This window comes from Cyclopterus lumpus, chromosome 5, assembly GCF_009769545.1.
Source record: "Cyclopterus lumpus isolate fCycLum1 chromosome 5, fCycLum1.pri, whole genome shotgun sequence".
NCBI lineage: Eukaryota > Metazoa > Chordata > Actinopteri > Perciformes > Cyclopteridae > Cyclopterus > Cyclopterus lumpus.
Genome location: NC_046970.1, coordinates 13,834,934 through 13,849,929, shown reverse-complemented (window position 1 = coordinate 13,849,929; position 14,996 = coordinate 13,834,934). Strand labels below are relative to the sequence as shown.

The following is a 14,996-nucleotide window of genomic DNA, read 5'->3' as shown; positions in this document are numbered from 1 at the left end:
AACAAACCAAAGATATTTCTAGGGGGTTTACAGATCTATTTTAATTGCTGTGGGACCTGCAAGACAAACACAACAGTGGAACCATATAGTATAGAGTTAAATGGAGGGAAAAATAATGTTTTAAGCTTTATTCAGATAAATGGATTACTAAATGGATGGAAGCTATCGGTTTCTCATCTCGTTTCTGCTCACAGGGACAACTGGGAGTTTTTTTCTGACGCAGCCAACTTAACAACACCCACAATGATTGTTCATTCTCATTCTTTAGGTCCTGAAAAGGTGCTTTCACAAAGATCAAACAGGGCTTGACCAAATCCTTTAATATAGCGTGAAAGCTACTTCTTTATCCTTTCTTTTTTCCTTCCATCACCTTGAGGCTTTTTAACTAAGAGATGTTACAATCCCTGCGCTCATTCAACTCACTCACTTTAATTTAGATTCATATGAGTACACAACTGCTGGGCACCAATTACTAAGGTTGTAGACATTCTGTTGAGCCTACAAATTCATTGATACCCTCTAATTATTAACAGAACATTAAAAACATCCGTCTGAAACACCTATAACCTACTTCAAATCTTTTAAGCCACAATTATACCTGTATATGTGTTTGTGTGTGTGTGTGTGTGTGTGTGTGTGTGTGTGTGTGTGTGTGTGTGTGTGTGTGTGTGTGTGTGTATTAGCTTATGTATTGCACACAGATAAGGCAAGATAAGCTGGTGTGTAGATGACACTGTTGGACTGGAGAGAAAGCGTTCAAGTGAAAAAGGGGCAGTTATGCACTTAACCTTCTCTCTGATAAGCGCTGGGAAGCCAGGAGGTGTACCAGAGACTCTGAAAGCTGGGCAGGGGGCCAGACAGAGAGCCCACCTCACCAGTCTGCCCTACTCAGTCTTGCTCACGGCAACGGTTTGCTTTATTTGACCTTGAATTTTAAAGCTTAAAGGTGCCCCAATCAATACTTGTGTATGAGCCAATGTTCAAATGACTAGTTAACCCCCAAATATTGACACTCCAACATCATAGTCTGGTGATACAGAGTCAGGTAATAATTCCTGGTGATACGTTGAAATTTGGTGTGGTTTAGCAAATAATTTCTCAACCTTCTCATCACCCTCGTTTGAAGCTGGAGCAGTTAAAAAGCTTGTATAAATCAACTTTATGCTACCTGCCCAGTACCAAACTGGTGAACATCGTGGAGTATGTAGCAGCCGGATATTTCCCTTAGGAGTTGGTAAAGACCAAAGCAGAGCTAAAAGAAAGTCAATTTTTGACTAACATTTGACACATACCAAAAATGTGTCTTCAAATTAAGTGTTAATGTTTCTATGTGTCTGCTAGATACTTTAGCAACAGCTTCCGCCAAGTGGCCACAAACAAATAATCAAACAATGCACAATGTTCCATTAATGTGTTTATAAATAGATAATATTGTTAGTGGATTCATTCAAATCTATTGGATCTACAGTAGATACAAAGTACAGAGCTACGTCACAAGTGTCTCTCTGCTTTCAAAGTCCATCATACCACTCAATTAATCATACATACAGTATATATGCACACATTTCTAGCACATTCATAGACTGCCCTCTAACCAAGCCTGTCTAAATGCTCCATTATTAATTTGCCTCACTGCATAGTGCACTCGCCCCTCCACAACCAAAAACTGGATGTTAGTGTGTTATCAGCTCATCTACTGTACAGGAGCCGCTCCTTAACAACCTGTCATAGAACTCAGGTCAATTGATGGACTGCGACAAGAACTTCTGCCTCATGGCGGACAAGTGTGAGGGTGTAAAAACTGATGCTTTCCCTACAGTGACATCAGCTAGCTTGACAGACTACAGATTGACAGAGCTGCGTGCTCACAAAAGATGCACGCTTACAACTGGCCATGAAAGGCGCCTAGAAAGGGAATACTACTACATTTTCACAACGAGGGAGGCTATTTCTATGCCTTCAGATCATTTAGTCTGTGTCAGTGCACACATGTTTGAGTTTGTCCTGCCCTCTGATGTCGGGTGTTGCAGTGTGCAAAGTGCCGCAGAGCCCAAACTGCAAAAAAGATGAGATGGCTGGTAAATAATGATAATCTGACCAGACAGTGGTTCTTTAAGATTAGAATTTGTAGATCAGGACTGATATTACTACTGCAACATGAAGGTTGTAAAAAAATATATATAAAATGTGAAATTATTGAAACCTGTTAAACATCACACATTTGGTCCTTGCTTTTTGTGACTTGTGTGATGTGTGATACCAACAATTTGTTTTTAGTGTTTGCAGGTTGGGAAGCCGAAGGGGGATCATTTATTGTCAATGCACTAGCAATTTGAGAATAGAATGAGTGCGGGGGGGGGGGGGGGGGGGGGGGGGGGGATCTGGGTGAAACGCCCTCAGGGCAGGTGGAAAGAGGCAACTTGTGACTGGATGTATAAAAGGGGAACATGTCCGACTAGTATATGGAGAATTAGACAAATTGGAAGGCAATATACAGTGTTGAGGTTCATTTTAATGTATGTCCTACATAATATATTGTATAGCTATTGTTTTCATTTTTTATTTGAATCATTATAAAATTCAAACATTGTCATTCTTCCAGGAATTTAATCTTACTAATAAAGTATCTGGGACAAGGCCAGGATGAAACTCAACAACCAACCAACTGAACCCTTTCAGAAACGATCTGCCTACTACACGCACACACACACACACACGCATATGCATGCACGCACGCACGCACGATCGCATGGCTTTGATATGCAGATATGACAGCCAATGAAGGATGACATCCTTCGCATGCTTGCCTCCTTTACTTTCCTGTGCTAAACACAACAACAGATGCAACACTGTGAACATTTGGCCTATTCTGATGGCATAATGGCACCAAATGCTGATGATTCATTAGGTTTGTGCGCAGGCAATTCAATCACTGCAGTTTGCTGGAAAATTAGAGATTAATTCCAATGAATTTCAGCACTCATGGACCCCTCTTGCCATCGAGCAGTTTTGTATGAGCACACTGACTCAGACTTTCATTAATACGAGAAAGAAAAGCTCCATTCACAAAATCCATCATGATTTCTAGAAATAATTATAATTTTTCTGACTAGGGAGTGGGTCAGTTTTACCTTTAGTGAAGAGACAGGAGCTTGAACAAACAGATGGACAGATGTGCGTGCACACACATGTATGCACTCACACACAAGCACATGTGGAGCATTATTCATGCAGTGGGATGCCCCAAAATGAATCCATGTGTGTAAATGTCATCAGTAAATGTCAATAGCTTTTTGAGGCCTGTCCTGAGGACATGGAGCCCAGCATATGGGCCGTGGGGGACTAGGCATACCTTCATTTCCGACTACTTCATCTATTCTTAATCTACTTTAAAGACCTCATCTTCTCATGTGATGAATTAAACAACACATGAGTGGGGGTCTTTTGAGAAGCTGGAAGCAGAAACGAGGACAGATATGTTCACAAGATGAATGTCACCCACTGAAATAACAGGAAGAGAAAAGAAGAAGCCTCCTGTCTTACTTTTTCATACAATAGCATACACTGTGTGGAAGAAGGTTAGGAAATAATTATTATAGAGAATGCAGGTAAAGATGTGAGACACCCTGTAAACCCTGGAGGCATGCCTAAGCCTATACACCTATCTCACTGATGCTTTTTAATAAGATCGGGGTAATCCTGAATAACTAATTGCAGATTTGACTAATTTGAGATCATATACAGCTAACAGAGGCTGAGGATGACTCCATCGATTACAGGTATATCCACATTTTGCTCACATATTCTCATATTGTCTGTACCTCGATGTAGGAAGCGAGCCTGGGGTAGACCCTGTAAGGTCCCACCACGTGAGACAGAGGGGTGGTGCAGGTGAAGCTGGTGGTCACAGCGTGGCTCACTTCAGGCAGAGAAAACACCTTGAAGCCAAACTTCTCGTACATCTTCTGCAGTTCTTCATCTGGTTTCTCTTCACCCTCACACAGGACACTGCCCACCACGTAGCGACATTTCTCTGCTGGCCTCTGGGGGGACAGAGAGGGGATATATATGAAACATTTACAAATCCACTTCAAACGGCGAGTCACCATTAGAAACTCATACGAACACAAGGCAAGGTAACGTTTCTGTTGGAGGAACAATAAGACATTTAATGTAATTCTATTGTATTATACATTTCTGTGATATTTGATATATATTGATCTATAACATACATTACAATTTAGAAACGTTTTGTCTCATGCACAAGGAAATGTAATTAGTTGAGTAGACCACATTAAAAACAAAACACTGAAAATAAGCCAATCAAAGAGTGCTGCACTATGTGAAACTTTTGAACAAACTTTATTTTCATAAAAGTTCTCCATTTAGTAGATAGTGGGGGGTAAAAAGAGTGAGTCGGTTCGTATCTGACCTATATTGCATTGTCGTCTCCTCTCTCTCCCCCTTTCCTGACCATCACTATCCATTAAAGGCAAAAGACAAAAAAAGATATAAATAAAATATGAATATATTATATTGATATCGATATTAGGACCTGAGGCTAGCTCCAGCTAGAAATTTGGGCTATTCTATCATTATGCCATAGATTAACTTTTTCTTTTCCTGGTCGTCGTGACTGTATTGAGGCGATCATTTTAGTGTTGTCTATCTTAAATGCGTTTGCCAAAAAAGATAACTGAACCCTGCAAGAGATCAAAGCCCACTGGTTTGTTCTGACCCACCTGTCAAATATAATTATAAAAGCAGCAGGGTGGCCCATTAGAGAGAGGGATGTTACCTGCATGTTACTTGCGCTGTTAATGCTGCACGTGTGTGGAAGTAAACATAGTAGTTATTTGATTTTAACTTGGAGGGATGTTGCACCTTCACATAGTTTTTGTGTCACTGAACGCACAGCTGCCAACTCTGCTAAACATCCCACTCCAGATATCAGCCAGGTCACATATGTGGCAGTTCAAATTGTATCTGTGCTGCAAAGCATGTTAGTGTGCCACAAATGGTCACTTATTTTTACACTGTGCTCCAATCAAAAAGTATTATTAATAGTAGTAGAAGTAAAGATTATACCGTTTTTCTATTTAAGATTTAGCATTTTACTTAGGTCAATGAGAAGGTTTTTAATGGATATCAATCAATAAGTTGTCCCAACCACAAATACGAGTTATCTTGTCTACTAAAATTAGGGGAAATTAGGGAAATATGATAACTCACCACCCAGAGAGAACTTTGTCAAGAGGAGGGCAGACATTCAGTTATCAAAAGTAATTAGCTCACATTAAGCCAATGTAAACCCCAGTGCCAGCTGTGTAACGGCTGCAACAGAAAATGTGCTGCTCCGGGTGGGGAGTCCCGGCGCCGGGCTTTGTGCTGGCTGAAAGGGAGACGCAACAGCTCAGCTAACTAAAGCTCCATCTCCTGGAGCTGCTGCACGCTCTCCTCCTGGTAAGTTCTCTCCTGTTGACAGGGAAGACGACTCACTTTCTAAAACGTACATGCACCATACAGTCCACAGGTAGTGGCACAGTCAACACACAGACAGCTAACTTAAGCTATACGCCGTATAAAGATGATGAAATAGCAATGTTGTTTTTACTGGCTGTCAGAGTTTTATAAGTGTACTTGAATCCTGCATATTTGTGTCCTGCTGCTAGTTAGTGGTTAGCTTATTTGTTTTTTTGATAACTGATGACTGTACATGTATATTGTATGGACCCAGGAGTAGAGATGAAATGCTGCCCCCTATTGGAGCATGTCTCCAGATCTTACAAATTGCATCTTTAATGTGTCTACATGTCTGCATGAAGATGTGAAAGAGACAGAATCAAAACCACTGAGGAAATTGTCAGTCAGACAACAATCTGGCACAGATTCTCCTGTCTGTCTGTAGAGCTTCAGATGAACAGTGGGAGCTGTTCTTAAAGGACTGTACCAGTACACTTTACATTTCTTTTTCCTACGTATTGCCATAGTATTTTAGCTAGTTCCTGATTCCTAGCTGCCAGGTAGGCATGGATGGGCAAAATATATTAGAATAATTCATTTAGACATTAGAACTGGCAATAATAATGATGATGTCAGAATGTATGCACCGATTATCTGCAGAATCATATAATATAATATATAATAGGCCTCAGAAAGCCCTACTGGTTTCCATTCATTTCTGTACAGAACAATTTTTTTGAGAGACCTATCTAAGTAATGTTATGTTGTCACAACAAGACAGATTGCCCAATTCAAGCAAGTTGTGCCTCTGCTGGTTGTTTTGTGTATTGCTCTTAAAATTGGGAACCGGTGGCAGCCTGGAAGGCTGGATTAGTCACTTTTAAAAGGCCAAAAAACAAGTAACTACACTATATGTGATCTGAACTAAATGTGCTAAAACATACAACAACCCTGGTATGGTCCCTTTGCTGCTGGTTTCTGCTCTGTGAAGGGCTGGCACTGAGGGGACACAGATGGGAGTCAGCAACACTCATCTTCATGTCCCTGGCATCCTCGCACAATTATCACATCTAACCGCCACAACCTCTCTTCTTTTCCGTCTCATTTCTCACATTCAGGGTTATTTTTGACTGCGTTGTGTTGCTACTATACACTTCACTCTTTCCACTGTCCTACTTTGTTTTTACAGCAGCTTTTGTGCCGTAATTCAGCGATGTTGGCTGCTAGTGAGACTCCCTGGCTGAGATAAATCTATTTGAGGAGCCCAACCTAAACCTCAGTGCCTCTTAATGTCTGCATCATGTGGGTCATAATAATGACCGACAGTGCCTGTTGAGTATGAGCAGATAATCTTTACTGTCACCTGACAGAGCCCCTTGCAACCATGTTCAACAGTGAGTGCACAGATCACATGCTTTTGACAGGGAATTATTCATTGAAAGCAACATGAGATACATACATAATTAATACTTAATTATCACCGAGCCTGTTATGCCATATTATACACATTGTCTAAGATTTTTGTTTCTGAATGGATTTCGAATCAGAATCAGAATCGGCTTTATTGGCCAAGTATGTGTTTGCATACATGGAATTTGACTCTGGATTTCTGTGTACAAACACATAAATAGACAAATAAACAACAACAAAACAAGGACAACAAAGTAGAAGAGGTTAGCAAAACAAAAACAGATAAAGTACTAATGAGCGCAGTACCCAGGCTGCCATCCGCGGCGCCATCTTGATGCATTTATGTGCAAGGGTTGATCTGCATCGCTGTCTTTTCCTACATGAACCCATTAAAAGTATGGGCTGCCAAACAGCCTCATGTACAGAGCTTCTCTTTGTCAACACTGGTGCCCTATGATAAGACACAAACACAGAGGGAATAGCAACTGTCCTCCCACGGTCTTGCTTCAGCATCTTACCATCTCGCCATCTCTCATGCTCTCCGCACCAATAGACTACAGTGTGTTAGCCAAGCCAGTAGTTCACTAATGATATCATTCAGGGCTCTAACTATCATTCACATCGCACACAGTGGCAAGAACAAACAGCAGCCCTGACTGCATCGCATCTCTGCTTCTCTCCAGATAACACACCCCAGAGACTACAGGCAATTAGGAAAGAGGAACACCAGCATGTACTTGACTTGTATTATATTCCCCACCAAAGTTGTTTTGTCTGAGTCAGAAATTCAAACACCACAAAAGGTAGAAATTTGCTGTCAACGGTGGGCAGTTGCACTCTAGAAGTCGGCTACTTCCGAAGCTGTACTTTGTAAGACAGCGTGTGATTCCACTTCTCGCAGGTAGCTGAGGAAAGCAGACTGTGGCTTTTGATTGACCTGGGTGAGACGCAACAAGCCAGATAATGGGAAGACTGTGGCGATGTTACCACCACAACTAGCATTTTGCAGCTAAGTAAGCGGCATAAAAAATTAAAAATTCAGTGAAGAGAAAACAAACTCAGAGAAATAGTCTATACTAATTTTGAGCTATCTGCAAGATATACAGAAATGTTCAATTTCATCTGAATATGTCTCTGCTGATTTCATGCAAACATTCATTTCCTATATTTCTCTATGCTGAGCAAGCTCGTTAAATTGGGAGGAAAAAAAGACTTATACAGCTAACATTTGTAGAGCTCGTGGCCCATGGGACCCTAAGATGGCTTCCCTTCACAAACGGTGCCATTCCCATCTCTACCAGATTCCCCTAAAGCAGGTCTCCAAGGACCTGTTGGGAAAGAAAGTAATTTCAAAAGCAATTCTTTGCTTGAGGTTACAAGGGCCTTTTTTTGATGTATGAGAGTACTCCAACAATAAAAAGGTATAGCTGGCCGAGGTAATTCCTTATTAGCAGACACGTAATGAGGATTTACTCTCTTCATCTCTCCTCCTCTTTTCCCGGCAGGTCTTCCCTCCTGGCTATCACCACTTGGTATAGTTAGAGTTAGCAGGTTGGGGATGACAGGGACAAGTAAGGCAAGAAGAGAACACGCATTTACTGTAAAGACAGGATCAGAATTAGCACACCATATTCCGCCTGACCGAGGACCATCGCCACGCTCATTAAAACACATCGACTGATCCTCAAAATGCAAAGCTAAACTAGCTGAGTGGGAGCGATTTCAATTCAACCCACATGAACTAGTGAAGGCAACACTAGTCACATAAACTAGTGAAGGCAACACTAGTTTATGTGCAATGCTGTGGGACAGGAAACTACAACTTCAAAAGAATAAATACATTTCTCTTAGCATATATTTTTTTACAGGCTGCCTTGTAGTATGCCAGTCAACAACTAAAAAGTATCTTGAAATAAATTTAAAGAAATGGGGAAAAACATATTAGCTCATATTTGCCCTGCATGCTTGTGTTGGCACACTGGGTTTACCAGTATGCCAGAATGGAGTGAAGAGGCTGTGATTGTACGAGGACCCTTCACTGCACGGCACATTTTGGGCCTCTCTGGACTTGTTGGCCACCTTCAAATCAGTGTCTGCAGTGAATCATGACACGCCGCAAATGCAGCCCTCATACAAGAGCAAGCACCACATAAGTTAGTGACGAGCCAAAATGACCCCAAAAAACCTCACCCACAATACAAATGCATACATTCATCACAAAAAAACAATACACATCACTGCCTTTGCTAGAGAGCTCTCTGTCTGTTCAGCAGTTTGCAGTATAGTTGTCTTACTACATCTGGGAGTACCGAGACAGATGGCGTGTGGGCACTTCTACGAACAAGCAAGAACCTGACACATGTGGAACAGGAAGAAGGGAAGACGACAGGATAAGCAATATCTCAACAAGAGATATCTTCTGCGTCAGTGTGTCACAGCGATAACCCGTCTCAGTTGATTGGAAGCCATTCGGCATCCAACAGGCAGACAAGGCGGCAGAGACAAAGTCACCAGGAGGGAAATTGAAACTAATAGTGTTACACAGCACTGGGACCACAGGTATGCTGTGATGGGCTGTTTGCTGCAAAATTAATGGAGCAGCGATGGCAGTGAAGCAAGTGTGCTGACACAAACTAATGCAGTGAGAGGCAAGGGAACAGTGAGGATCATTTTACTATTTGGGGACAAAGAGAAAACAACAATCACACTGACTGATGTAACATTAAGCCACTTCAATATGTCACCGATTGTTATGATTGGGAAAATAATATGAAGATTTATTCAAAACATCAATATGTCCCCCTTTAAAAGGAAGGGGCCCTCAAGCACCCACATATGATATATATAGTCTGCAGTGAAGAGGCCCCTTAAGTCTGGCTCTTTCACTAAGTGCAGCACTGTTCCTTTAGGCTGTGCTCAGACTTAGCTGGTAATTACACATGGCATCCTGGGAGTTCTGGCATGTATAATTACTGGCATGGATAAGGAGCCTGCTGGGGGCAGGACTCAGTTTTCCTTTGCCACGGTCGTTGAGTTGGTTCACCACTCGTTGGCCAGCTGGACATAGTGTGGCACTCCTCCAGCCAGATGTCACAGTGCATGGAAAACATCTTCTCTGAAAGGAGATATGAATGAATCCTTTGCTGCATAGTCTTACTTCCCTCTACAAATGTTCAACTGACTGGCTCCACCTCCTTGCTCTCTTTAAGCAGCTCCGATTAATATTTGTCTGTGCAATTCAATATCTTGCGCATCATAACACCAGTTGAAGAGACAATATATGTCACAGGATTGATGGCGCAGAAGGCATTCTTCACCATTTTGTTTCACTGACTTAATCAGCTTGAGTTGAGTAATGTCTTCCTTTCTACACTGTTTGTGAAAACGGATCAAAAGGGCATCTTAAAAATAGAATCAACAGTTGTGTGTTGGGATAAAAAGCAGCTCCCCATTTAATAGATTCTGTCTGGATTTCTGCCTTCTCATTTTGCAGCATCTCACTCAGAGTAGGGATGTCCATAAACATGAATGGGGTGCTTTACGATAGGGAGAGCCTGCATGTCCACAATCGTGCAGAATATTGACTTGAAGACCTGCGGGACCAGACTTCAGAGTATCGGCGTATCTATTTCTCATTTTATATCCACCTTTAAAAGCGGCAACTCCTTACCAGAAGCCCCTGTTTCATGGTGTTGCTGTCGACAGACAGACAAGCGGCAGTAAAATGCTAATACATTTGACTGGGAGTGCAGCGATGCTCGGCACTCTGATCTGAAATTCCGATTGATGAATTGGAGCACTGCAAGGCTCTCAAGGTGAGTCAGACTCCTACCAATTTATACCCCTCTTCCAAGGCAGTTCAACACCTCGCCTCATCTCTCACCGCCACTTCCATACAGGTTTACACATGATATTTCATTTTCTCCTACTTGTCATCACGGGAAGCCACGAGTGGGTTTGATTCAGAAGCTGAAACAAAGTGGAAATTCAGTATATCAGAGGATGAACCAAACCGCAGCTCTAGTTTAGCCTCGATGCAGACACATCATGTTATCAGTGTCAGAAGCAGCTGTATGTATAGTTCTCCCAGGTATGGACACATATGATCATATATATTACAGAGAGCATAGTGGTTAAACAAATGGTCTATCCATATGAGATAAGATGTGATCCTTACTCTCTGGTGGTGTATTGTTCATGATACTCTCGCTGGCCTCTGAGCGTTCACTGCTGTCCACTCTGTGTAATGCGTTTCGCTTAGGAGCAGACTGCCTGTGGATGTTTGACTCCTTGCCATTCTACAACATAATAAATCCAGGAAATCCAGGAAATCAATGAGTTAGTCTGTCCTTTATCTAGACTGGGAATTGTTCAATACTCGTCTCCACCGCGCTGTGTCAGACTGCGGTCAAGTAAGTCGCCATCTGCGGAACTTCGGTCAACCAGCCGACGGTTGAGATTGAATGCTCGTCTATTTGTTGTGCGACGGTATGGCTGCTTGGATAGCCCAAAATGCACGACGATACACCAACAGTTTAGCAATAATTTGTCCAGTTTGATATAACTAGTCAAAAACAACAGTGTGTTGTACATAACATGAAATCCAATTAGACAAAAAAACTGAAATTACAAAAAAAAAGGGAGCTTGTAAGTTACAATATTATCAAATAATAATATTTGATCTGTAATAAGAATATTTCATGTATTGGCTTGCTAAAATGTGCACTGGATTTCTGTCCACAGTGTGTCAGCTCAAACGCTTTACATATTTTCCATAGAGACAATTAGCCTAATCCTTATTGTCATTAACAATACCTTCCGGTGTGGATCTGGATGAATACAGTAATGCAATTGAACTTTGTAATAAACAAACACTAAACCTTTCCCCCCATTATGTGCTAAAAATCCTGAACGTGATATGTGATAAGTCCTGGCGCATTATGTGATAAAAAGACCAAACGCAATACTTAATAAGCTACGCTGCATTATGTTAGAAACATCCCAAATGCAATATGATATAATTATGGTGCATTATTTGATAAACAGCCTGAACGCAATATGTGATTATTATGGCGCATTATGTGATTAATAAAACAAAAGTAACATGTGATAAATATGGCGCATTATAAAACTTAAATAAGCCCAAACACAATATGTTATAATTATGGTGCTTTATATGATAAAAAGACAGAATGTAAATGCATTATATTGGCATTATGAGCACTTCTATTTTAATAGGTGCCACTTTTCCAGACTTTATAGCACTCATTCAGCGGTCCAGGAAACCCACCAACCAAAAGAGTATGTTGAAAGTTTATTATAACCTCTTAAGGTTCTGTTTTTATTAGAGTTCAAATATAAGAAAATAATGAATTCCACTGTGTAATTTGAGCTGACATTCCCTTTAATTTTCTAAATAACTGAACAGTAAAAATCCCATGAAATCTGACATGGTCATAGTCAAGGTTATCAAGAATAATAACCCATTGATCGTTTACTATAACCTGTTAAGGAATTCCTGTAATCAAAGTCTAAATATGAGGAAATTATGAATGTGAATGTAATTTGAGTTGACTTTGCATTTAATTGTCTCAAAAGCTGTATAGAAAAATCACATTAAATTTGAGAAGAACATATAGTTGGGGTCATCCTGAACATAAATCCAGTAGACATTATAGCTAACCAATCAAGGAAATGTTTATTACACATCAAGTATTATTTAGAGCCCCCTTCTAAAATTAAAAACTGTTTAGTAACTTTAGATTTTATTATAATTGGATATAATGTAATGTACAACATGAGGTTTTTGACTTGTTGTATCAAATCTATCTCTGTGCTTTTTGGGCTGTTCATGCCCCCGTACCGTAACACTACAAATAGACAAGTATTACATTTCAAGTGTCGTCTGTTTTGACCGAAGTTCAGCAGAAGACGCCTCACTGTTTCATCCCTAAAGAAAAGTCTGGTTCTGGTATAAGGAACAGTGTGAAGCAGTTAGAGGAAAATGTTGGCTGAAATAGAATATCCTATTTACAGAGCCGGCCGCCATCTTCCTACAATAGCCAAAAACAGACAAACAAAATACTGGCTCTTGATAGGGCGCTTGTTACACGAGAAAAGTTTTCGTTGATTGCAAACTGTAACCTGCAATCTGTAAACATGTTAACCCACACACTGCACCTTAAGCACAGGATGCAGAGACGTGGCCTTTGCAAAATAGATAGCGATGACAGCGGAAGGGGAGGAGAATGCCAGTTAAAATAGACGGCCAATGGCAGGCTTATACCCACAGTGTATATCCGGTGAGTGGGACTACTTTCCGGTTGAATGCCCCGTGATCCCTCAGGCCTTTGTGATAATAACTTGTGGCAATTATAAGCATACGTGCAAACACACGCATGACATAATTTAGTGCTAATTGGCGTTGACTGAACCACCTCAAGTGAGTGAGGTAAGGATGTCCACTACACGCCTTTACCAGTGAAGACCAGTGAAATCAAACCGTCCACTCTCTGGAGGCCACAGCTGTCCAGAGAGATGTCGGACTTCCCAAACATACCTTTGATTTAGCCACGAGAACAGAAGCCTGCTCTACACATCCAGTGATTCATTTGATCCATTGTTGTGGTTAATTCTGAATGCTGGTCCTAGGACACAGAGTCCTACTGGCGTGTATTGTGGTCATTAAACAGGGATTACATCAAATGTGAACGCACGGTGAATGCAATTTGTTGAAAACCGGTGATACTAGAAAACTACTAGAGTAGTGTCACAGTGACCAATTATCACACAGCCACTTGTGTAGATCTGGAATCCATTTTTGACTGAATTAATTATAAGCGTCTGAGTCACACTCCTTGTGCCATGGTAATAAATTAATTATAAAGATGAATGTGGTTTTGAGGACGTGCCTATCTCCCACACAACTCAGTTCCAATGTCAACACTGCCATCTAGTGCGCAGTAAGCAAACATACCTTTAATGTTCAGTACAGGGTGGAGGATACTACCTTTTAACAACGTTCTGATTAAATATTATAATGCAATCAACTAAGATCTCATTTAAAAGATATTTTCATTGAATTCATGGAGAAATATCAGAACAGTTTTAGTGGTTTATGAATACTTCCTTGTATTCTGAATTGATTAAACCCAATGCTAAGTCTAAATACAGCATTGTGCAAAGTCCACTGTAAATCATGCAAAAGTAGCAACAAGAGTTGACTTCCTAATCCCCTTATAACTTATTTATTCTTTAATTGGGCATTAGAGTTGTGGACTGAGTCACATAAAAACAAGTAATAAAATTTACTAGAAAGTTCAGTCAAATGGCATCTCTTACATTTTGAGTGTACTTGTGGTGAGTGACTTGGCCTTTGTAAACAAAGGTCAACAATGTATCATGTGACAAGACAGAGAAAGAAAACCAAAGTATGAGATCGACTGGGGTCTTATTCTCTGAATCTAGACACAGCTTTTCTGACAGACTGTTCCCACTTCTAAAAGCTAGAGGCGGATGCAACATTTGAATTTGGGCTCCTAAACTTTGAATCAGTTAATGACAGTATTTTGATACTTTATTTTTTCTGTGATGTCTCCATGAGGAAGTCCGAGGTCCATACATCTTCAGATTATCTGTTATAATAATAATTATCAGATTATCTGTATAAAAATCTTTTTTCCCTGCAGAGACTTCTGAACATCCTATAATGGCCACTTATGATCCAGACTCTCCATAAATTCTGAGACCAATGTTTGAAAAGTTCCTCAATGAGCCTGCTGCCACAACTTTCCACTGGTATGACTCAGTCAGGGTTTCCACTGAAAGAATTTACTTACAAAAGTATCGGGCTACATAGAAACTGACAGGGGTAAGCAGAAAGACAAACACAAAGTGCTCCAGTGTGCCACACTCTTTAATCAATTGACGTTCATTAATTGACTTAAAGGAACAATGTTTAGCATTTCAGAGGATTTATTGCAAACAAATGAAATATAACATTAATAAGTGTTTTCTTTAGGGTATAATCACCTGAAAATCTGAATATTTGTGTTTTTTTGTTACCTTAGAATGAGAAGTGTATACGGCCACCTTAGTTCTCCTACGCTCTCGGCACACTGTTT

The 14,996-nt window shown here is 40.6% G+C and overlaps 1 protein-coding gene across 1 annotated transcript in view; it reads right to left on the bottom strand.

Moving 5' to 3' along the window:
- The window catches only part of tex264a (testis expressed 264, ER-phagy receptor a), a 68,038-nt gene that overhangs the window by 51,116 nt on the left and 1,926 nt on the right, over window positions 1–14,996 (bottom strand). Inside the window, exon 2 of the mRNA XM_034532371.1 lies at window positions 3,822–4,043. Within this exon, the coding sequence (XP_034388262.1) occupies window positions 3,822–4,043 (222 nt within the window). The remainder of the gene's footprint in view (window positions 1–3,821; window positions 4,044–14,996) is intronic.